The sequence below is a fragment of the Candoia aspera genome, chromosome 6 (assembly GCF_035149785.1).
Source record: "Candoia aspera isolate rCanAsp1 chromosome 6, rCanAsp1.hap2, whole genome shotgun sequence".
Taxonomy (NCBI): domain Eukaryota; kingdom Metazoa; phylum Chordata; class Lepidosauria; order Squamata; family Boidae; genus Candoia; species Candoia aspera.
In genome coordinates, this window is record NC_086158.1 from 65,704,546 (window position 1) to 65,730,463 (window position 25,918).

At 35.3% G+C, this 25,918-nt stretch overlaps 1 protein-coding gene across 2 annotated transcripts in view; it reads left to right on the forward strand.

Moving 5' to 3' along the window:
• Positions 1–25,918, forward strand: part of DOCK1 (dedicator of cytokinesis 1) — a 489,239-nt gene that overhangs the window by 436,735 nt on the left and 26,586 nt on the right. For both annotated transcript variants that reach the window (XM_063307341.1, XM_063307342.1), the window contains exons 42-47: positions 229–307; positions 2,335–2,419; positions 3,375–3,461; positions 13,069–13,245; positions 15,540–15,623; positions 23,436–23,573. In XM_063307341.1, coding sequence (XP_063163411.1) covers positions 229–307; positions 2,335–2,419; positions 3,375–3,461; positions 13,069–13,245; positions 15,540–15,623; positions 23,436–23,573 — 650 coding nt within the window. The remainder of the gene's footprint in view (positions 1–228; positions 308–2,334; positions 2,420–3,374; positions 3,462–13,068; positions 13,246–15,539; positions 15,624–23,435; positions 23,574–25,918) is intronic.

Consider the following 25,918-nt stretch of genomic DNA (forward strand, 5'->3'; position numbering starts at 1 on the left):
CTTGAGTGAGAGACCAAGAAGAAGATCTATAGATTAGATTAGGAAATTGAAAAAAGCCGTGGCAGACTTCCTTATGATGATCCAAGAAACCATAAGAGTCAAGTGCCACTTGAGAGAATTTTTGCCTTTACTTTGTTTATAGGTTTGTGTTTATGTGTGTGATATATTAAGTTTTCTAGTTGTATAACTTTAACTAGGCATCACTGTAATTCTTAACATGTAATTCAGATATTCAGTGCTTTACAGTAAAGCCAAAACTTGACTTACCATCAAAATTTCACAAGCCTGTATCAGAGCAAATTTTAAGGTACAGACATTCAAAATGAGCAATTACTCTGAATAGCTTCAGTAGACTGCATTTGGTTAAATGTATTACCTGCTAAATGGCCTGAAGAACTGCATCTATATTCATCAACACAAAAAGAAATAGACAGTTTAAGAGTGCAGCAAGAGATTATTTATTTCAATTTATCTCAAGAAAAAATTAATTTTGATTTCATGGCTGCTCTCTTCCATTCTCTGCTTTCATTTATCCTTCAATACTGATAAAAAGTAATTTGTCCCTGGTTTTTTGTGTGTGCAATTTCTCTTTTACCTGTCCTCTACATTGACATGACAGTCTTACAACTGAGCCTCAAACAGAATTCAAATATTCTTTAATCTACCTCTTCTCTACCTCTTTTTAAACTCCTTCTACCAGCATGTGCAAGGCAGTACAGCTGATAAATCAGTACTTTCGATCAGGTGTTTTGTTGTTTATTTTTTTGAGGTTTAACAGAAGGAAGGGATTTTTTAACTCAAAGTGACTTGTGCCTCCTTCTAATTCCTTCCAGGCATTGCAACTTTGAATTAGGATTTCACTGTTAGTTACTGAGGGTTTTCAAAGAGTTTTGAAAGAGAGTTTCCCATAAAATAAATTACTGTGATCTAAATATTATATACCACTAGTAACAAAACAAAAGGTTTCCTGAGCAGAGTTATTGTGGCAGTAATGTCTAAGGCCTTGATATACCATGAAAAGAACATATCTTCATATTCTGAAAATTATGTTTAAAAGCATGGTTATTTATTGAAAACAACTAATATGGTCATGGGCATCCTCAAAGGGGACAAAGAGGCCAAATGATGCCATGTGTCATAACATCATCACCAAGTTGATGCAAATTACATATAGACAACAGATGTCATGGCACAGTTTGTGTAATTTACATAATAACATTATAGCATGCATGTATTTCTGACAACATTGCAGCTTGTTAATGGATGCTGGCAAATAAGTTGTACCGAACAGTGATAGCATCAGTAGCATCAAGCTCTTGACAGCGTAGTATACTCAAAAGCAAGACTCTTACAGAAGCTTATCTAACCAGATTTATTAAAAGAGAAAAGGCATTTGATTACAGAAATCTCAACAACTGAATGCTGTTAGAACCCAATTTATAGGAGTTCACTTTCATTCTCTTGGTAAAAACCTGTTAATGGATGAACAAGTGAGCTAGTTCTCAGTTTTCCAGATAATGGAGCAATGTGCATATGTTTTGAACCTGCAGTATTTTTCAGTCTGCCATCCTCTTTCCCAGACGCTGAGAACAGTAACAGACTAAGCTGAGAGAGTCCTGATGTATAATTTCCATTCAGCCATCAACTTCAGTAGTGGCCCTGAACTGACCACAGACTCTTAATATACCTTTATGAGAAAAACTTCCAAATTTTACTCTTGGTTTTGCTTTTTATTTGTCTGCACAAGTCTGCAGTAGTGGGTAGTTGTGATACTGCAGAGCTTGAGAACCCTGTGATTTATAGATCAAAATTTAATTATGAAAAATAAGCAGCATATTTATTCCTTGCCAAACCCTGTCACTAAGTTTTTTTTGGGGGAGGGGGGAGGACACAATCTCACTTACCATTTTAGGGGGTTGTGATATTGCAGTTTGAAAATCCTAATTTTAAGCGACTAGAATACATATGGAGGTCATCATGAAAATAACACTTTCCTGCAATGGTTAATATGTGAAGCATCATTGTGATCTTAAGTATCTTTATTTTTATTTTATTTATTTTTATCCTGCCTTTATTATTTTTATAAACAACTCAAGGCGGTGAACATACCTAATACTCCTTCCTCCTCTTCTTTTCCCCACACCAACAACCCTCTGAGGTGAGTTGGACTGAGAGAGAGTAACTGGCCCAAGGTCACCCAGCCGGATTTCAGGCCTAAGGCAGGACTAGAACTCTCAGTCTTCTGGTTTCTAGTCTGTTGACTTAACCACTAGACCAAACTGGCTTGTTACCATATGAAAATATAAAGGCAATTGTGTATTTCTCTCTTTTTAGTTTCTATAGGGTAAACGAGGTTCAGCGATTTGAGTATTCACGACCCATTCGAAAAGGAGAGAAAAATCCAGATAATGAATTTGCGGTACTTTGAACATCTTATGCAGAGTTTCCTTAATGTCCTTTACATATGCTCGTATAATATGAGAGAGAACATAATATATATGCTCTCTGTAAATTTTTACAGTTTTATGAATATATGACGTTTTGATCATTGTGTTGTGGAATTTCCTGTCATCAAGTGAAGAACAAAAATATGATAGTCTTGAAAATGTTAATGTTTAGTTATTAAAAAGTGGTTGCATAATGTAGAGATTCTAGTCATGCAAATTTAACTCCTACATGGATGATTTTCATTAATACCAGCTTTTTCTTTTAGTTTTCTAATTTTCTAATTTATGCTTTAAAATACTGTTTTACTCAAATACTAAGGTCTCTCCATTGAGTTAGGCTCCCTGTATACATCACATTATTGGCAGACAAAGATTATAAATGCTTTATTGAGGCTAAGGTACAAATGCTTCTTTGCATATAATATGCAGCTTGTATCAACTGGAGGGGAGAGACAGATAATTAAAGGAGTCAGAATAGGCAAAGAAGGGAAATTAAACTCTTTTCCTCCATCTACTGAAACTAATATTTGTACCAGCTGGGGATTTTCTCTCATTCCTTTTCTAAGCAACAGCTTTGCACTAGTACTGCAGACAGCTATTTCTATATTTGAGTAAATATATATTTCAAATAATTGTTTGCTGTATAGCCGGTTCATATATGTACAAGTTGAAGTTAGGGGAGAGATAATTCACTTGTGTCTTCTACATGAATACAAGAGCTCATGACAAACCATATAGAAAATTAATTAAACTGAATGCAAAAGTATTCTTCCACCAATTTTGGGTGGTGGTGTTGCATTTTTTAAAAGCTGTAGTGTCAGTACAGTTGCTACTCGGTTTTTGTGATGACAGTATAAAATTTAGGTTAGGCTAAAGTCTATCAGTCTGTGAGCATTTTACTTCAAATCTTTTGTCTTAAATTTACAGAATATGTGGATTGAAAGAACCATTTATGTGACAGCATATAAACTACCTGGCATTTTAAGATGGTTTGAAGTCAAATCTGTATTTATGGTAAGTTCAGGTCAGAAGATGTTTACCAAGATCACTTTATCAGATAGCTGATATTTTTAAACAAATCAATATATAATTTGCTGATGCTTAACATATTGAGTGTTTGCAGAATTGATGCTTGAGTTTATATTTCTGTCAGCCCTTCAAAGTAGTCCAGACTAGGAAACCAAAGCCAGACAGGCCAATACTACTTTTATTATAAAATCTTAGAAGTCTGAATATGCTTCCCTCCTCCCTTTTATCTTCGTGAGAACTAGAACATCACCTCCTGCCTGGGAGGTACCCTGCTGATGCCCTTTTTTTAGATGGTTAGAAGTGTTTCATTATGAAGTACTCCATCTGCTTGTCCTTCCTACTGATCCCTCTGGGCACCATTTTGGCCCAGATCCAATTATAGAAAATAAAAATGGTGGACAGCTGGAGCTTCATTTTGCTATGAAGTGTTTTTGGCCACCTGAAGTGACTAAAATTAGTTTTGTGTGCTACGAGTGTGAAATGAAAGACTTTGAAGTGTTATCATGAATGAAGTATAGATTCAAAGAAGTAGCTTTATATTAGGTCAAACACAATTTCTACCTACATCAGGTTCTAGAATAAGTTGCAGGTCTTTCAGTGTTATCAGTTTGCATTTTGTGAAAAGGACTTCTGTTGGAGCAAAAAAATCTGAGTCCAACAGAATGGCTTTGGATTTGAGGTTCATACTCCAACTTCATTTCATAGTCATAGATGAACTGTGTTCAAAATTTATTAGTAATTAAAAATATTAGTATTGTATTTCCAAAGCAATAACCACTAATTCACTTGTTTATTTTTAATTTGGGTCATTTTATTATTTTTTAGTGAAATTTGTCAACCAACTTTGTTTAGACATTTATATGGTTATTTGCATATCTCTTAAACATTTATTTTTTTTAGTAAAATAAAAATCTGTACAGTAGGAACATATTAGTGCTTTAGCTTTTTAATAAAAATGTGTAAATAAAAAAATAGTTATACTTTTAAGAAAACCATATATGCAACTCAGTATCGTGGACTTCAGCTGGGTTGGAAGACCTATCCCACACATTTAATAAATGCTATTTGTTTTCTGCAGACACTTGGGGATTTTTCCAGTGATCTGGCAGGCAATTCTCCTATCATCCTGCTGAGCTCTGGAGAGATTGCTTCCAAGGACTCTATCTCTAGTCCCCATTCCAGGGGGCTTCTTGGTTTACTGAGGAACTCTAGGAGATGAAGTAACAGAAAAGATGCCTAGAAGGGAATTAGTGAATGTGATCAAACATGTTTATGTGCCCATGTTTTGGGAGCATATAGTAGTGATAAAAATGGTCTCGGTCCTCTGTTCTTTATGTGTCTGCAGATTCTTGCCCAGCAGCTCTGTTCGATGTTAACTACACACTTTTGGGAAGGAGTAGGTAGGAAGATTTTCCTGCAGTCTGCTATGACTTATCTGCTAGATTCTTTGGTGATAAAATCATTCACATTTTCTAAGGTTGAACACCAACTGAGCAGAGTCTAGTGAGATGGCCAGGGCAATCTGGGAATCTCTTGATCTTGTGGAATCTGGGGACGTAGATAGGGTTTTCTGGAGCATGAGCTCAGCCACCTTAGACAATTTCCACCCAAAATTCCTTTGTGGGGAAGATTTTTGAGAAAGTGGTAGGGCTTCAGCCACAGTTGATATTGCATAGAGTAGGTTATCTGGATTCCTATCAGTTATAGAACTGAGACTGCACTGGTTTCTAGTGAGTGGCCTGCATCAGGATTGGATGACAGAGTGTGTCCCTGATAATACAATTAGACCTTTAAACAGTGTTTGATAACATCAACTGTAATATACTTCTGGACTGTCTTTGAGAGTTGGGGACATTGTGTTTGGTGGTTCTACTCCTTGAGTGGGTGGTTCCATTAGGTAGTCATGGGGAAGGGACAGTCAACCCTGTTGCTTCAATGTGGGACTCAGCCCTCTCCTCCTTGTTACTTAATCTTCCCAGTAGTTCCTAGTAATTTATAGATATTATATTATATTTATTTATTTATTTTTCAAATTTCTATCACTGCCCATCTCTCCCGAAAAGGGCTATATGTCAGTTTGGGGTGAAGTACCATCAGTAATATATTGCCATTCCAAGAGTAGAGTCCATACTCAGTGCCTGGAACTTGTGGAGTGGAATTAAACAGGCTTAAACTGAATCATAGCAAAACAGAGTTGCTGTTTGTGCATAAAAAATTAGACATGATTCATTGATACTGTAGCAGAAGCAAAAAAAGCCTTGTGTCAGCCTGTTGAGATAAGACAAACACTTCAGAGATTCCAGGAATGCTACTTTATTGTTATAGGGTATATTAATAGAATCTTGAAAGCCTGTCCTAAACCTTCAGTTCCCCTTTTTAACAAGGTCAGGATGGAGCTGTTCTGAGTATCTTTCTCATGCTTTCTAGTTTGTCAAAGCTGAGTAACTGTTTTGCTTCTCTCACCTCTTTCTCAACACCCAGAACTAAATTCCTCTATCCCGTTGCAACACTAATTCATGCCCTTATTGTGAGTTTAAATTATTGCAATACATTTTTACTTGGAATTGCTTTTAAAGACTATCCAAAAACTGCACTTGATCCAAAATGTAGCTGCCGTCTTAGTTAAAACCACTGTCGTCTAATAACATCTGTTTTGCCATTGCCGTGGCTGACAATGGATTTCCAAGAGCAGTTCAGTGTGCTAATGTTCACCTGTAAAACTCTAAATGGCTTGGCTCTCTCCAAGTTGAATTTGTCCATCCTGCAAAGTTTTTGGGGGGAGAGGATGCTTCAGTTTTCTCCCCCACATGACATTGGGGTGTTAGGAGCTTAGAAGCAGACCTTTGCTGTTGTAGCCCCATCTCTGTGAAACAGTTTGCCTTCCAAGGTTAGATTGGACACGTCCTTGCTAACTTTTAGGAAGGTGATGAAAACAACTTGTTCCAACATGATTTTGCTGACAAAGGATGTTTCACCTGCCAGATTTGGGTTGAGGATATGTCTATCCCTTTTTGTAGATACATCTGTTTTATACTGTTTTAATTCTGTTATGGAATGTACTGTTTATTTTCATCATATTGTTGTCTTTTCTAAGCAGACTTTCCAGAGTCTTGTGATGGGCAGTATATTAATTTGTATGGTAATATAATTTTAAAATCTGTTATTTTTTCAAAATCAAATTAAATATTCCTCCATAATGAGCTGGACTATATTGTTAAATTCAGCACAATATAGTTGTGTTGAGCAAAAGTTGAAACTGACTGGATGGTACAGAGTATATGACAGTATGATACGCACCAATATTTAATTACTGAACAAAATATGTTCAATAAATTTTACACTGATATTGATGGAATATAGTTTACTTGATGACTTTAGTCATATGCTATCTGATTAAAATTCCTTTGTCATGAAAACATCTTTCTTTAGGTGGGGTGGGCAGTGTAACTAGGAAACAGGTCAGTTTTACACATCTCACATAATTGTGCATAAATTTTTCTCATAGTTCTTTTGCATAAGCTTTTTGTAAGCAAAGATTATAATGATACACAGGTGAAATGAATACATCGCCTCAACTAATCTTAATATTTCAAGACAGAGCGTATAACTTTTTATCTCCTATGTGTAATACAGCTGTTACCAAAGCCAGAGCAGCTGTTCAGACTGTCTTATCAGATAAAAAGCTAATAACACAATTATGTATTCCTGAATTCTGTAATTCCAGATTGCTTAATTCTTGACACAAGTATTATGCCCAAAGTAGAAAATAAGATGAAATAAATTATGTCTAACTAGGCATTGCAAGTTATTGGGAATAGAAATAATCCTTAGCAGTCAGCTATTATAAATAGCATGTTGCTAGTATTTTATTTCTAAATGAAAATTGTGCTAATTCCAATCTAAAACAAGCCAGCTCTTAGTGTTTGTCTTGTGGCAGAATGACTTAAAAAAAGCATATTATGATATGAACATTATGCTGTCCAGATAAATTTTGTAAGTTTTAGATTTGCAAAGAATAGAAGAAAACACACAAATAAATATTGATTTTGGAGTTTGCAATTGCTCCTGTAATCACAAAATAAATCAATCAGCAGTGGAAATGTATTATCCAGATTGGCATAAATAGATTAGATATTAGATACCACAAATTTGTCCTGTTGACTATTATGTTTATAGTTAACAGCCTTATTCAGGCCTCCAGTTGAGCACATGGAGGGTTAAAACTAGAGAGGGGATGAGGTTGTTCATGCAGCCCCACCTACCTTCCCAGTCTCCAGCTGTTCATCTGGAGGTCTGAGGTATGCCTGTAGTCACATATGCATGAACTTGAATGCAGCAGTCTATGTGAATCAGGTCCCTAATAATGTAGGGTTCCATACCAAGCAAAGAGCTTTGATTCAGTCAAAAAATACAACTTTCTTTCAGACATCCAGCTGCATGCATGACGGTCAGGGAGAATAAGGGGCAGGTCCAACATGTACAGGCCAATTTTCTGCCTAGCATGGGATTACAGCATATTCAGCAAAACCCCTAAACAGGGTTTCTTTTTTTTTTTATTAGGATTTAATCTTACCACTAAATTTGTAATAAGGGTATTCACAGACATAGGTTCATGATGAATTGTTTCTGAAATATATTGTTTAAGAAGGAATAAATGCATGGCTTCAAATTTAGTTATATCCTTTGAGTTATAGGTTAAATAATAACATTTAATTAACAGAAACCACTCTAACAAGTCAAATAAATCCTACTAAAGTATCTATTCTTCTATAAAAACTAACAAAATATTCAGGGCATGTTGATGAATTCAGTATTTCTATCTCTATTTCTATCTCCAGTTGTACCTATTTTATTTCTGTGGATATATACAGGTATCACAGATTTGAGATTAATTGTTGTACAGTAATTCAATTATACTCCAATGTAAGTGCTAATAAAACCGTTTTTTCCTCTTTGCTGAGGCAAACATTGGAGAACTCAAGTGAAACATCCACATATATATACACTGGCAAAAAGCAAACAGGAGAGATCACAAGAGCACTGAGATTAGGGGATCATGTATTCACGGAATGTGTGAAATAGCAGCATGATCATAACCATGTTGATAGGCTCACAGGCAAAAACAGAATAATAGAAGAGTGGAGGATCTTTACAGTGGAAAAAGTACAGAGTCTCTATTTCCCACCATTCTTCTCAACATTCCTTCAATCTCCCTTTGTAAGATTTAGTTTCTAGTCTCCTAATTGTCTTCCTCTGGATTTGTTCCACTTTGTCTGATTCCTTTTTAAAGCGGATGCCCAGACCCGGACAAAATGCTCAAGGTGGGAGTCTGCTGTATGCAAAATAATTGGAACTATTACTTCCTGTGATTTAAAAACTATTTCTATTAATGCACCCTAAGATTGCTTTTGTCTTTTTGTTAGGTACTATTGCCGTACAAGTTATCTTCTATTACCACACCAGCTACCACTTCATTTCATTTCCATGTCCTAAGTAAAAAACATTGTACTTTCTTTCTTGTTCATTTTGTTATTTTCAACCCATTTCTCTTAACATATCAAGCAGGGAGTTGTATGTCATGGCCAAATAACAACTTCAAACTCTAATGCTACAGTTCTAATTTAAGGCTATTTGCCTAACTTCATAGTGGTGAAAAGGCTTGTGGATTCATAACCAAGACAATGTCAACATGATCCTGGAAGATGAGGCCTCTAGGTCCTAAATTATCCAATAGGCTATTAGGAAATAAGGAGGTCAATATAAGCAGTACTGGTGCTTTTTCTGAGGCTGGATTAAGTCAAAAGAATATCCAACTGTTGATGTAGTCAGAGATAAAAGGAAAATTTGATAGCAAAGATTCCAGTGACCTATAATTAGACATCTTTTTTTGGTGCTGTATCAACAAAGATGGAAAAATTCTATTCAGTCAGCAAAAGCAAGTTGTGGTGCTGATTGTGGCTCAGATCATAAATTCCTTCTTACAAAATTAAGCTAAAGAAAACAAATAATGTAATCAGACAAGATACAACCTCAGCAATATTCTGTATGATAATTCAGTGAAAGTTTTAAAAAAATAGATTTAATGGATTAGGTTTGATAAAATGTCTGAAGAACTCTAGACTGAAATTCATTACATCATTAAACAGGAAACAAAAATATCTCAAAATGCAAAAAGCAAAAGAAGCCAAATTCTCTTTCTGCTGGTATACTGAAAATAGCTAAAGAAAGGCGGATAGCAAAAGACAACAGAGACAGACGAAAATTTTGCCCAACCAAAGGCTGAGTTCTAGAATAGAGCAAGAAGAAACAAGGAGTTATCTTTAAAGGCAAGGCAAAGAACTGATGACAATTGAATGGGGTGGGCAAGAGATTTGTTTAAGAAAATTACCAATATCTAGGGAATCTTTCATGAAAAGATGGGCACAATAAAAAACAGGGAAATAAACATTTGCTAGAAAAAGGTATAAAGAAAAATGGTATAAATAAGCATAAGAACTGCCCCTCCCTGAAATCTACAAATTGATGATACATATGAAGGACTAGAAAACATTGCTAATAACAAAACTGCAGAAATGAAATACCAACAGAACTGTTTGAAGCTTTGCACAATAATTGCTAATTTGCAGTTAGTAAACAGATGTGGCAAATGCAGCAAGGCTAAGGAACTGGAAAAAATCAATTTAAATTCCAGCATCAAAAAAACTATACTGCTAAAAATTGTTCAAGCTACCAGACAATTGCAGATACCTCACATGATAATGAGAAAATACTCATTAGGTCAAAGTTTTGCATTCCATGCTTCAACAATCAATGGAACAAGAACTGTCAGATGTACAAGCTGGATTCAAAAGAGGCAGAGGCACCCGAGATCACATTGCTAATATCTTCTAGATAATGGAGAAGGCAAAAGAGTTCCCAAAAGACAACTGTTTAACTCTATTGATTATTCTAAGGCTTCTTACTATACAGATCACAACAAATTGTCCATAGCACTTAAAAAGATGGGTGTACCAGGCCATCTTGTCTGCCTGTTGAAAAAAATTCTATGATCAGCAAGAAGCAACATTAGAATACAATATGAAGCAACTAAATAGTTCTAATTTGAGAAATTAGTGTACCAAGGTGGTATACTGTCTATCTAGTTATAATCAGGAGAAATCCTGGACTGGAAGAAATAGAAACTGGAATTAAACTGGCTGAGATAAACATCAGCAACCTTATAGACATTTATTTGTTTATTTAATAAATTTATATGGCTGCCTAACTCACATACAGTGACTCCAGGCAGTTTACAAAATTAAAATCTACAATATAAAAAACCCATTGACCCCCTCCCACCCCCCATGCCGGCTACAAACACAATCAGATCAGCCACTTGATCAGCTCCATCTCAACCTGGGATCCCCAGGCCCGCTGACAAAGCCATGTCTTCAGGCCTTTTGGAAAAGTATCAAAGTGGGGTACAATCTAATCTCTGGGAGAATAATGTTCCACAGGGAGGGAGCCACCACAGAGAAAGCCCTTTTTCATGGTCCCGCTAGATGAACTTCCCTCATAGAAGGAACCCATAACATAACTTCCCCATTCTGGTGGGCCGGGTAGATGTAACTGGGGAAAGGTGATCCTTCAAATAACCAAATAAGACATTCTGGTGATACTTCTTTGATGGCTGCAAGCAAGGAAAACATAATGAATCCTTACTGAAGGTGAAAAGATTGTGTAAAAGCCACTGTACTGCTTAATATTAAACAAAACTAAGATAATGTCAATGGATAATGCTAGTCCAATGCAAATAGGTAGAGATGAAGTAATAACAGAGTTTATCTTTCTATGCCCAAAAATTCACAGGAATGGTGACTATAGTCATGAAATAAAGAGAGATCTGGGAGAAAGACTATGGCAGATGTAGACAATATATAAAAGTGCAGAAATACCACACTGATAACAAATGTACATATTATCAAGGCCATGGTTTTCCCAATTGTAACGTATCACTGTAAAAGTTGGACAATCAAAAAGGCTGACTTAAGAAAAAAAATATGCCTTCAACTTATAGTGTGTAGAAAATTAAGAATATTTTGGACTTAACAAATTATTCAGTGCTAGATGAAGTAAAGACTGCTTGCTGGAAGCATTAATAGTGAAGTTAAAATTTAAATATTTTGGAAACTTAATTAATTAAGATAGTTAATTAAGGCAGGTTGAATGTAATCAGTGTGTGTATGTATGTGTGTATGTAAGTGACAGTTACAAAGACTTGATTATGTGCCTTTCAGAAATATTTTAAGCTACTGATCCTTAGATAGAGGTGTTTTTCTATAGTTTATGAAAATTATAGTAATCAGATATAAAGTTGCATTTTGGTGTATCTATATTAACCTCAAATATTTTTCACTGTTATGCAACTCCTTCAAAAGGGTGTGTCTCTATTGTATTGGAGAAGGAAAAAAGCATCTCTCTTTAACTTATTAAAATAACCCTGACAGGAATAGCTTCTGAAGCAACTATGTGTAGTAGGAAATGGGAGCAGCTGCATCACTAATTCAAACAGAAATACTTTCTTTGTGCTCCTGGGCATGGTGCATCTTTCAAAATATTGGCAACAGCTCTAATATTTTGTGTGTTTAATGAAAAACGTTTGGAACACGAAAGATGAACTAGAGATTAAGAATTTTTTATCTTTCAGTCCTCTTCATCTTCCAGCTTTTTAATTTCAAAAGTAGTCTACCCTGTGACCCAATGAATGTTAGTAAAAGGTGATAGCGGTTTGTCCATTGAGTGTAGAAAGAGCGGCTATGTAGCTCTTGATTTGTTAAGTTTCTGTTTTACTATATATAATTGACATATAGATGAGTAATCTAAACAAATGCCGTTTTTGCTTATTATCAAGTTGTATATGTCTATACAAATTTATATGAGCATGAGCATTTACTCAATATCTATATTCCACTGAAACTCTCATTCTGTTTATCTCTTTGTGCTTGTACCCTCAAGTTAGCCCAAACAGTGCATTATACGGCAATATTTTTGAATTAAGGTACCTAAAATCTGCTAACTTAAAGAATGCATAAAAAAATCCGGGACCCATTACTCCTGTGGAATTGAAATTTCTGTACTATTCAGACCACTTTTATTTGCAAAGTTGTGGCTGTTGCAGCATCCCCACGGTCACATGGTCATGATTTCCAACGTTCCCTGCCAGCTTCCACAAGCAAAGGAATGGGGAAGCTGGCAGGAAGTCAGAAGTCACTCCTGCTCCCACTGCTTTTTTGCTTACCCGTGGTCATTCTGTTTATCTGTTTAGATAAGTAAATATTAACTTACTATTGAAGTTCATGTTCTATTTATGATATGTACCCTTCTTAGATGATTACAGAACCATCCAGCATTGGGGTAAAAAAAATATGGTGAGCCTTAAATTTAATATTCATTCTGGCCACATCAGACTGCACTACCTTTCTCTCAAAGGATGACCCAACTTAAAACTACATTAATAATTTTTCAGGAATTAAATCTACTGTTTTCAGTTAATATTTGAATTCAAACCATTTCAGTTCTTATAATCATTTTTGTTAAACCTTTGTTTTCTCAGATTGAAATCAGTCCACTTGAAAATGCAATTGAAACCATGCAGTTAACAAATGATAAAATCAACAATATGGTTCAGCAACATTTGAATGATCCAAATCTACCTATTAACCCTCTGTCTATGCTGCTAAATGGCATTGTGGACCCTGCAGTCATGGGAGGCTTCACCAATTACGAAAAGGTATGTTTGGTTATTGTTCTCTTAGTATTGATGAAAGATATAGAGCTTGCTGGCAATGACACTGTAGCTACTTAAATTTATTACTATTAATTGAATTTATTACTAATAAATTGATTAGTATTCTATTACTAATAGAATTTATTTCATATTAAAAAGGGGTAATCTTTTACTAATATGAGTACTTTTTAAAATGATTTTTGTAGCAGTTAGTTAAGGCAAGGCAGAGAATCACTGAAACTGGAGGCTAAGGTGAACCTTCTCTTGTTTGGTGAATAAGTAATGATGATCAGTAGGGCAGAAGAGAAAATCAAGGAAGAATTTGTGCTGTCTTGTTTATCTCTCCCCTTCTCCCCTCTGTCTTATTAGAGCAACCTGAAGAATTAAATCTGGTTTGAAAGCTATATTTAATCTACCAGTTGGTGGCAGGGGTAAGGCTCTGAGGAAAGACCTTTACCTCCATTTCTGTCATGGCTGGTTCACACAATATGCTTAATCCAGACAGTTTTATAGTCTAGCATGTCATATGAATCGACTAACCCAGTCACTAGTGGGCCAAGAGAGCAGCAATTTAACCCTCAAACTGTGAGTCAGTTTGTGAGTCTGCAATTGTCATTTTTCAGTTTGTGATTCAGACTACCCCCTGTAATGTGGAAACCTCAACATCCAGGCAACTATGTGATGTTATACAAGTCTGTATGGAAACAAGAGCCAATACACTCCTGGTGCGGGGCCTCCTGTGATACCAAGCAGGGCTGGAAAAATTAGACATAGATTCTGCGTTGTTAGCATGACTATATGCTACTAGATACAAGAGTAGAAGGCTGTGATTGGTTTAATGGCTGACAGGGTAAGCCATAAAAGCATCTTGGTTGACCCAGGTGTGTCTGTCCTCAAGTGAGGGCAAGGAGCATTAGGGGGCTCTTGCTGGATTCAACTACCACATGCAAGTCTTTGCTACCTGTAATAGGGGCAGGGAATGAATCAGCTTGCTAGACTGAGAGCTGGCTTACATTCCTGATTAGAATGCCATATTAATACTGGGAAGAATTAAATTGATCCCATATTTGGCAATAATGCTGATTAGTTATTGCTAAGAAGGGCAAATTATACTATTTTTACCAGATTAAGATTGCTTTATTTAATTAGGTGTGCTTAAATGGCTGTAGTAACCTGTGCAAGGTATAAATCTGTGACTTTGCTAACATGCACATAACATGTGGCACCATTCTAGTGAAGTTCTCACTCTCAATTCTTTGCCACACAGCAGTAAATATAACCCAAAATGAAGCAAAATTGTATGAATACAACATGAAGCATTTTAAGGAGCTTTTAAAAATTATAAATATGATGGTTGTCATTTATTAATTTTTTTTTGCACTCATAGGAATGCCCCCACCATTACAGTTTTAAATGTGGGAAAGATCACATTTCTCATTACATGATTCCAATAGGCCTTTATTCTCTATGACAAACAAGATGATAATTTTTAATGGTCGTTATATTCAATACTATGCCTGTTCAGATACTTACCTCCTTTTGAAAGATTACATTTCCAGGATTGTCTTTTGAATTGGAATATATTTTCCCATAAGAAAATATTTTTTTTCTTTAAATCATTTTAGAGTTGCTCTTAACTTTTTATTAAAGGCAGACTCATTTATGAAGGAATAGGCTATAAATGTCTACTGGTCATGATGGTAAACATTACTTTCACCATGCTTCTGTTTATCATTTGTTGGGAAACACAAGGGGGAAAGTGCTATTGTCCTTATATCCTGCTTCTTCATTTCTCATGGTCATCTATTTTAATCTGTAGAGCATGAGCACTCTTAGTTTCTTATAAATTTTCTATTTATACTTTTGAAAACTCAAGTTCCAGATAGCTCTTATTGTTCTTTCCTAAACTGATAAGCTTATGTGCTGATGCAAATATCAGTTTGATTTATACTTTATTACCAATATTTACTTATTTGAAATATAAGTAATATATTGTTCTCTGAAAGCCATTGGTAACAATGGCCCTATTGGAGGAAGGGGCAGCCCAGCTAAAACAAGTTCTGATACAGCCATCATTTGCCTTCCTTTCCACCTCCCCCCATGGAGCAGTTAGTGGCAATGGCCCTTGAGGAAGGAGGGAGAAGAGTGCAGGTGAAATAGGTGGTCTACTTTCATCCTTCTCAGGGAGATCTTCCACAGAACCATTGGTAATGTTAAATATTATGTTTACATATTGCTATTATGCATTGTATAAATGCCATTGTACAAAATAACTGCTGGCTTTTTGTTTCCATTAGGCTTTCTTTAATGAGAAATACATATATGAACACCCAGAAGATCATGAAAAAATTGAAAAACTAAAGGATCTAATTGCGTGGCAGGTAAATCAGATTGACAAACAACCAAATGGCTTTCTGAGGTATCTTACTATCACTTTTGACAAAAATGAGGCATGAAAGAATTAACTCTAGTGCATAAGGTATGTTTCTATAGGATTTTGCAAGCCTTGTAACAGGAGGCTTGCAAAATCATCTTTTCATGCCTTCTATAATTTGTCATTTTATCCTCCCAGATGTGGTGAATACTTTTAACCCATGTTTTTATCTCTTCTGTCAAGTGCACAGTTTGAACCTCTGAGAAAACAGAAACAGTCAACTAAATTAAAAAGTACATATATTATATACATTAACCATTGGAACAGTTTTTATTACCGGGGTCTGACTTACTCCATTAGGGTCTAAAAAGAACATAGAGATATGAGTTAGACTTCCAGATGTAAATTACCATATTGGAATAACAGAAATCTTCATTATAAATACTTATTTCATGACAAGGTTGTGCTAGATCCAAAATAAAAGTACAGAATGTGGAAGAAATAATTAATAAATAAAAGAACAGCCTTTCCCCAATTTGGTGCCCTTGTGATGAGTTGTATTTTAATTTCTATAATCCCACAATAAGTTTGGAATTTGTCTGTTTTCTGAGTTTATTATGAGAGCTAATCCAATATATCCTGTCAGCATCAAGTTAGGGAGCCAAAAAAAAAAGGTGGGGCCTTGAAAATAAGATACTAGAAGTAATAGAGCAGTGTCCTCCAAGGTACCTAAAAGTAAAAAAGCAGTTTTATGTTTCAATACTTATCACTGCTTTCTGCCTCACAATACAGCCCACCTGAGGCGCCCCTACACTCTGTCTAAGGTAGAATTGACCATAATATTGAATATGCTTAGACTTCACTGAACTTTTTAAGTGATTTTCTAAACCAGGTTCATATTTTTTACAACTTGCTGGGACTTTTGAAATTATATGGTTCCCCTGTACATACTGGTATTTAAAAAGTAAGTTTACTTTTAGAAAGAAGTATATTTGGCTAGAAATTACTCATTAAAAAAATGCTGACAGTAGATTAGAATAAATTAAAACAAAATAAGAAAAATGAAGAAGTCCACTGAAGGGGAAAATTGATCTCAGATGTGAAGTTTGCTGTTATAAACCAGAAGAAATATGAAGTTGATGTTGCAGAAAGAAGTAGCATTAATGGGGAAAAAACAGTGAAACTTTCTAATGGACTAATTCATTAGAGGGGTATCTGTTATTCAAAAATATCAATTAAGTATGAAAATATGTCATCATAGTGATTTATCTTATTTATGTGATGATGCAGATGATGCAGATTTCATCATTTGCATCAGTTTATGTCATGTGTGCAATGATTTCATTATGCAAATGATGTAAATTGCCACAGAAATTTGCTCCATTGCTTAGGAAGTCCATTATATTGAGGACCACTAAACTGAGGTTTCACTGTATTTATTTATTTATTTATTGGTTTATTTATTCCTTGTTCACATTTGAAATGAGGAGTTAAGTTTATTGACAGTGCTATTTTATGTGAGTTTACTCAGCTGTGCTCAATCCTTAATAATTGTCTATAGAATTGCAGCCGAAGTTAGTTTGGTCAGTTAAGACAATGATGAATTTAGCAAAGAAAACATGAAAAAATCAAATGGTGTAAATCTTTTTAAAAATCTTCAAAGCTGAGGAGTAAATAAAGGGAAAGGGCTGCCAAACTGAATCATATTCTGAAATGAAATAGCAGTCTCAAAGAGGTCAAAAGTAGGTTGAAAAGCAGAGCAAAGCTGATTGAGAGAATTAACCTATTAGGAAAAAATATGTGGTTTTCTAAAACAATAACGTGAATGGACAAGAGCAGGCAGTTAATATCTGCAGGGCTTATGGCATATTTGTGTTCCTGCCTGAAAACAACTAGGATATACTTGTAGCAATTGTAAGCTCATAGCAGTGCTATGAGAAAGAAAAAGCCAAAGGATTTGATCAGCAAGGACAAACTTCAGTTGACAAGAAAGGACAAGTGTTTATCTGTTCAGAGAAAAAAGTCTCATGGAGAGTGGAAGACAGACAGACAGAGAAACAAGAGCTGTGGGTGGGTATAATGACCAAAAGCAAGAGCATAGGGGATATTCTACACCACTGGAACTCAGGAATTGTTTTCAAGTCATTGCAAATATAACAGATTCCAACTTTTCAGGGGAACAGCAGTAGACAATATGGTGGATCCTTAAAGAGAGACAAAGAGAAGAGTTATGGTAATTGGCAACTCATTACTATAATGAATTAAAACAAACCTATGGCATTTTGAAACTCTGGGAATGAAACTAAAGATCCTGAATGTTTAGGTGTTATTCTTCTCCATCCTTCCTGTCCATTGTTTTTCAAACTTTCTGCAGTTGTGGACAACTATATAAACATTAGAGAATGCAGTTAAACAAACTTCCTCTCTCTACATTTGTGTCTTTAAAAACATGGGATTTCTCATATTTCAGTGATTAAAATGATAATTATAGTTGCATTTGGGTTTGCCTTCTCGTCTCCACAATTTTAAAGATTTTTAAGCTAAATTTTTACCATTTTTTCCGGAAATTAAATATTTGTTTACCACTTGAATTTGTGTGTATCCCATGCCATAATGATAAAAGCCCTTAACACAAACCTACTGGTCAGGATTTTCTGATATCTATCAGGAGACAGACTCTGCCAAGCATGGTCCTTCCAGGAAATTCTTCGTATTGACAACTTTCTCCTTCAAAATGTGGAGGAAGACACAAGAGGACTGGGTATTCCTGACATGATACTAATCAACATGGAAGGCTTAACTGAGGAATTACAAGTAGCAAGGAAATTGGCAGAAAGTGATCATGTAATGCTGGAATCTTAATTTTAAGAGAAACTAAAATCTAGTATAGTCAAAGACATATTGTGGATTTCATAAAAGTGAGCTTTAATAAGTTCAGGGCAATGATAAGTAGGACCCCATGGCTACTTAAGGAGTAATGGGAAAAGGAACTCAAGATAGATGGGACTTCTTAAAGAAGGAGATACTAAATGCAAAAAATTCCATTGAGGAAAAAAATGGAAGACAGCAAAAGAATCCAATGAGGCTACACAAAAAAATCTTGGTGAAGACCTGCAAACAAAAAGAGACACATACAGAAAAGAAGGGACAGATCACAAAGGAAGAGTGCAGATAGGTGGCTGCAAACTATAGAGCTGGTGTCAGTAAACTTAAAATTCAGACTGAGCTGAAGTTAGTGAAGGATGCTAAGAATAACCAAAAAGGCGTTTTCCAATACATTGAAAGCAAATGAAAACGAAAAAGATCAATACCAGATGCTCAAGGCAAAATGCTAACAGGTAACAAAGAAAAAACAGAGCTAATCCCCTACTGTATTTCAGTTCATTCTACTCCAAAAACAGACTATGTGTTTTTTTATGGCACACAGGATGAATCTTGATAGAAACATGGTCATAGATTACCTCTTTTCTTTGAATGTGTTAAATCTCCAGAACCAGGTAAATTGCATCCCAGGGACCTGAAGGAACTAGCAGATGATCTGGCTGTACCACAATGTATTACATTTGAAAAATTCCTAGAATACTGATGAAATTTCAGATGATTGGCAAATGTTCCTATCTTCCAAAAGAGGGGAAAGGAAAATCCAGCAATCTTTACAACAGTCAGTCTGACATTTATCCCTGGGAAGATTCTAGAGCAGATCATGAAGAGCTCTATCTATAAGTATATCGAAAAGAATACAATAATTGCTAGAAGTCCGCATGGGCTTATAAATTACAAATCTTTACAGACTAATCTTGTCTCATAATTTAATGGAGTAATGTCCTTAATAGATTATGGGTATACTATAGGCATAACTTGACTTCAGCAAAGCTTTTGGCATGCTGATGCTACAGACTGGATGTAATTAAGAGCTGTTATTAATTAATGATTCCACATTATTCCTTGAATTGCAGAGTGGTAAATAGCGGGGTGCGAGGTGGACTGGTCCTGGGCCCTCCACTCTTCCATGTTTTCATTAATGCTGAAATGAAGGGAGATTGCTTATGATATTTGCAGATTATACATGATTGAATAGGATACCTAATACTCTAGAAAACCAACATAAAATTCAAAATATGTTGGAGAAAGGAGCTGGAAGTAAGTGCAAATGGCAAAGTTCTTCACTTAGGAAATAAAAATCAAACGTATCGGTATAGGATAGGTATAGGGCATAACTGGCTTGGAAATTATACATTCAAAAGAGATCTTAGAACAATAGCGAATAGCACACTGAATATTAGTCAGAAGCATGATGTGGCTGCAAAGAATGCAATTTTAGGCTGCATCAACTCATTTTGGTATCTGTTGCATAGTTACATGTAGATATTTTATGATGCTTTTCACAGATGTGACTGACTACTTTTTGTTTAAAAAATGCTACTGCGTTCATGTTTTATATTCAGTTCTGTTCTTTGTATAAAAGAAATTATTTATAGGGGCATACGTTTTAAATATTGAAAAAAGCTAACTCATAATATTTTGAAATCCTCTATTGACCATAAAAATATTTCTGAAAATATAAACTAGTGTACTCCCTTGATGTTAATTTTTTCCTGTAAGCTTTTACAACAAATTGGGTTTTAGAAATTTTCAAGCCTTCAGAGAAAAATTATTTGTCCCTAGGAGAATAATTTAATGTCAGCACTCTGTCGTTGCCCCTAATAACTGTGTTAAAAATGAATTTTAATGGTACTCATGGACATACTATTAACCTCAAAGATGTTTAGTTTACTAGCAAAATATACGGTATATATTATTGCAAATCTGCATACCTAAACAATACATGTGCATTATTTTAATACAGGCGCAGATAATTTTCATATCTCTTCTGCATTTCTCGGTTTTCTTATATAAATCAGCCATTTTAATAGGAAAAAATACTTTTCAGATACTATTGCAGTGGAGAAGATAATGTGATATTATTATTATTACTCTAAGCCAGAAAGTCCAGAATTAAACTGTTAAAAAAATTATTTCTATATAACATAAAAAAATGGTATTTTATTTTTAAAAAACTAATTATAATGCAAGTAGCTCACTAGAGGAGAAGGAAAAGTTGACATATTCTCTGTGCTGGTTTCAATTCTTTACCAATTTTAAAGGTAACTGAAAGTTGGTAGCATTCGACAGATCCAGTTGGTCCTTCAGAACTATTTGGAGTGATTTTTAGAGAAGCAGCTATTCCTCATTTAGGATGCTGGATTTCTCCTTTTGTGTCCTATTCTGAATTGTGTTTTTATATTAGGAAAATAATTTAACTAATTTGCTGTTATTGTTGCTTATAGAGCTATGAGGAAATGGGTATTTCCTCCCAAGATAGTACTATGCAGTATTCCTTTCCACCATCTCGAACCACACAGTTTTCCGAAAGCATATTTATTCAAGCAAGTGGAATTACGATTATCATTTTTACCACTGTATGCAGTGAGTCACTTGCCACACCCAGTGGTCATTCCACCCCAGTGATTTACAGCTTCTTACAGCATCATCCAGCCATTGCTGTGCCAATATATGAATAATGAAGACAAGCTTTATATCATAGCAGCAAAGGCTAGATGATGCTATAAGATGCTATAAATTACTAGTATGGAAAAGGCTTATAGGAATAGGAGGAAAAAAGAGCTTGTACATCTGGCAATTCTCGCTTCATGAATTGTTGGAGTCTACCTTGCAGGATCTTGAGCATTACCTTACTGGCATGTGAAATAAGTGCCACTGTTCAATAGTTTGAGCATTCTTTAGTGTTTCCCTTTTTGGGTATGGGGATATAAGTTGATTTTTTCCAATCTGATGGCCATTCTTGTGTTTTCCAAATTTGCTGGCATATGGCATGCATCACCTTGACAGCATCATCTTGCAAGATTTTAAACAGTTCAGCTGGGATACCGTCATCTCCTGCTGCCTTGTTATTAGCAATGCTTCTTAAGGCCCAATCAACCTCACTCTTCAGGATGTCTGGCTCTAATTCAGTGACCACACCATCAAAGCTATCCTTAATATTATTATCCTTCCTAAACAGGTCTTCCATATATTCTAGCCACCTTTTCTTGATCTCTTTTTCTTCTGTTAGGTCCTTGCCATCTTTGTTTTTGATCATACCCATTTTTGCCTGGAATTTACCTCCGATGTTTCTAATTTTCTGGAAGAGGTCTCTTGTCCTTCCTATTCTATTGTCTTCTTCCATTTGTAACTATGGTACCTTATATTTAAGTTCCATAGCATAGCTAAATAGGTTGGAATTAATGTTTGATTATAAAGAAGTCATTCTAATCAAAGCAATATAAAAGTGACTTTAAAAAAATTGTAATACCAGAGATAAATCTATGTAGGCTATAAATAAATATTATCCTCCTTAAGTCTTTTTTGTTAGAAGTCAAGTGAATTGGCAATTGCATTCTACTTCAAAACGGATTCCGGATTTCATTCTGGCAAGATTTTTTGAATGCATTAAGTGCAGTATGCTTGTTTTCTTATCTTCCTTAATAATAAAATCTGCTAATTTAGTTGGATGTTCAGGGATGATAGGAAAAAAATGTTTTAATCAGTATTAGGGTTTAATTATGAATGATTAAGAAAAAGCCTCTTAGCCTGATTACTATGAAGAAAATTAAACCCTGAAAACATGTATCTCATTTTATTACCACCCCATTAAGGTTGAAAGAGAGAAAGAAAGAGAGAGAGGAAACAAACAGGAAAGTTTGTAGCTACAGGAATAAAGTATTTTTCTTAAAATACTTTAAAGGTCAGCCATATCTCCTTATTGTGAGATAATTATATAATCTTATTTTAACATGGATATTTTGTGACAGCAGCCTTCCACATAATTATTTGCAGTCATAAAATAGAATTAATTTTTCATCCCCTCCTTCCTGTTTTAAAATCTTTAAAAACCAATGTCTGATTAGAAATGCAAGCTTAGCATTGAGCAAATTCATTTATACATGTTTAAACACACATAGATGTGTACAAATTCATATAAAATATTCTTAATGTGGCCCAAATGATCATAATCAGCATTTTTTTACCAAAAGCACCCCTTTTTTAATGTTTCATTTTTTAAAAAAATCTTTTGCTAGGACTTCATAATGTAATATGAGAGTCATCATTCATCATCATCATTCTAACATGCCTTGTAAATATGTATTTATGTTAATGAAATTATATACATAAAAGCAAAAAATAGAAAAACTGCACATGACATACTATACAGTATATACAATATAAGTATCAGTTTTGTGGAATAACAGTATCAGTAACTATTGTACAAAATCGACCTTAGTTTCCTTATGATGAAAAGTGAAATTTTGCATAGGTAAAGGTAAAGGTTTCCCTTGACGTAAAGTCCAGTCGAATCCGACTCTAGGGGGCGGTGTTCATCTCCATTTCTAAGCCTTGGAGCCGGCGTTGTCATAGACACTTCCGGGTCATGTGGCCAGCATGACGACTCGGAACGCCGTTACCTTCCCGCCGAAGCGGTACCTATTGATCTACTCACATTTGCATGTTTTCGAACTGCTAGGTGAGCAGGAGCTGGGACGAGCAACGGGAGCTCACCCCGCCGCGCGGTTTCGAACCGCCGACCTTCCGATCGACAGCTCAGCGGTTTAACCCGCAGCGCCACCGCGTCCCCTGAATTTTGCATAGATTAGTACAATTCTTACAGGTATTTTTATGGTGGCAACTCTTCTGTGTACAGCTGGGGTGAAATTCTCATTGTGTTCCTATTTCATTTGAAAGAAGATAAAAAAATGAATTAAAATATAATTGCCCATTTCAGATCCCTTTCCTGACAGAAGGTATCCGAATTCATGGTAATAAAGTAACAGAAGCACTAAGGCCATTTCATGAGAGGATGGAAGCCTGTTTTAAACAACTGAAAGAAAAAGTTGAAAAACAATATGGAATCAGAAGTCTTGTGAGTAGCTCTCTAAATACACTATTTTTAAATACTTTTCAGCTTGAAAATGAAGTGATGGAAGGTATATAATAATAATAATGTTTGTGTTCACTAGTGGATTCCCATTTTTATAGTTTAGAGGCAGTTTATGTCATGAAAATCAACTTCCTAGGTTTCCATAGAATATACTGTATATGGACCATCCATAATTGCTTTATTTAAGGCCTTTCATCCACAACCCTGGCCAGGCAAAGTAGTTGCCTTCATATGAGTGTGATAGCAGCATTTTTCTTTTTGGCTGTTCTCAGGGGAGAGAGAAGCAGGGAAGGACACCATTTTCCTTCTCTGTAGCCAGACTTTCTTCTTGTCCCCACCAAGCATAGTTCTGTCACTGCCTCTCATTACAGTGATCCCTATCCTGATGTCTGTGATTCTAGAGGGCATCATTGCCACACCCAGTGAGGTAACAGCAGGGATGTCCCTGATGTGCAACAGTATTACTTGGAATATTGATCTCATTAAACTCCTTCCACAAGGTCAGTATTGCTAGCAGAGCAAAAACGGAAAAAGAAAACATTGGCTGCTAGGAGAAGGTATGGTCTCTCTGGCAGCCAAAGGAATTCCACCCCCCCACCCCCACCCCAGAAATGCAGAGTTCCCTGGCCAAAAACAAGAGGGTAGTCTTTCAGTAGACTAATTGGAGCCCCACAGGTCTCCAATTTCCCTTTGGCTTTTTCTTCACATGAATCAAAATGTTTCCTGCCAGATGACCTTGATCCAGCTTCAACCTGCTTCAGTGGCTGGCTGGCCCCACAATGAAAGTCTGATGTGAGAACATGTCCTTAGTTACTAATAAGCAGGCCATCTCAGAGCCAGGGCAAAGGAGCTGTGTGGATGACTCCTTGAATTTTCAAATTGTGCATGTGGGGAAGAATTCTGAAGAACTTTTAAAAACTCGCATGACCAGGAATGTTACTATTTATATTAAAACAGTGCCAGATCTGTCTAGAATGATAAATTTATTTGTATATAAATTGTATAAGAAATACTTATTGATCTATCCTTTCTTTTTTTCTGTTCCTAATACCTCCAGCACACTCATTCTTTAAAAATTGGAAAACTCAAATTACTAGCACTGTTCTTAGCTAGGATTCTCTACTGCTTTGTAGCCTGGGGAATAGGAGACTATTGGGATGGGAGTGTGCATGTAAGTTGAACTGATCTTTGGCATTATTCTTTGCTCCTCAAGAAAAAAAGGTGTACTTGAATTCTTATAACATAATAGATTTTTGCTGAATATTAGGAGAAATCCCTTTAAAGAGAGTTCAGTATTAGACCAAATTGCCTTTGTGGAGGGAACTCTTTTAAAATTATTAAACACAGGTTGGACAGCCATGATTAGGTTTTTGAATAAAAGTATTGGATATATGGTCTTCAAGGTTTTCTCCAGTTCTGCAGTTTTAGTTTTTATTGGTGGACAAATATTTGATTATGTTCTATTGCCTGTGTTAATATATTCTATCAATGATGGTACATAACTCTAACATTATCTCTTCTCTTAGCTCACTGGTGTGTTACAAAATCTGCAGCAAAGGGCTGGATTCAGTCTTATGTGGCAGCCTGAGAACACACTCAAAAACTGAATATGACCAGGAAAATCATAGATGAATCAAAGAAAAAACATATTTCCTAATAAGTAATTAGAGATTATTTCCTAATGATTTGCCACTGGAATTTAGAAGCATGAATCATGCTTCAAAATGTTGAGGCAAATGAGGGTCTATTGAGATCCCACTAAAAGAGGGACATCAGAAGAACTCCTGAAGTGCCTACTTAACAGAGAAAGCTGTTAAGGATCTGAGCCTAAGATTCTCATTGTACTTCATGACTAGAGGATAAAAGAGTAAAATCTACAACTGTTTGAAGAAAAATCTAATGTATGGGAAAATAAAAGATTGGATCTAAACTTAGTCATGCTTCATGTCAGATAATTTGTGTCAGATTTTTTAAAGAAAAAGATTAACTATTAACCCTTTTTCTTCCTTATTTTACATGTGTACAGTACAATATTGTTCTGGTTTTGTACCTATAGTTCTTACCATTATATTATATATATTATATATATTATAATTAATTATAATTATAATTAATCTCTAGTACCAACTCTCATTTTTGTGAGCTACTTTATTTTCTATTACAGTAATGCCAGAAGTAGTCAATTCCATGAAAAAAGGTTAATCAGGCTTGAATTGTGAGGATGAAATGAGTGTGAGCTAAGAAATACTCCAGGGTTCCTCAATCCAATTTTATTTAAATTATATGATTCACAACAATTATTAAAAATAGCAGCAACAAAGTTGATA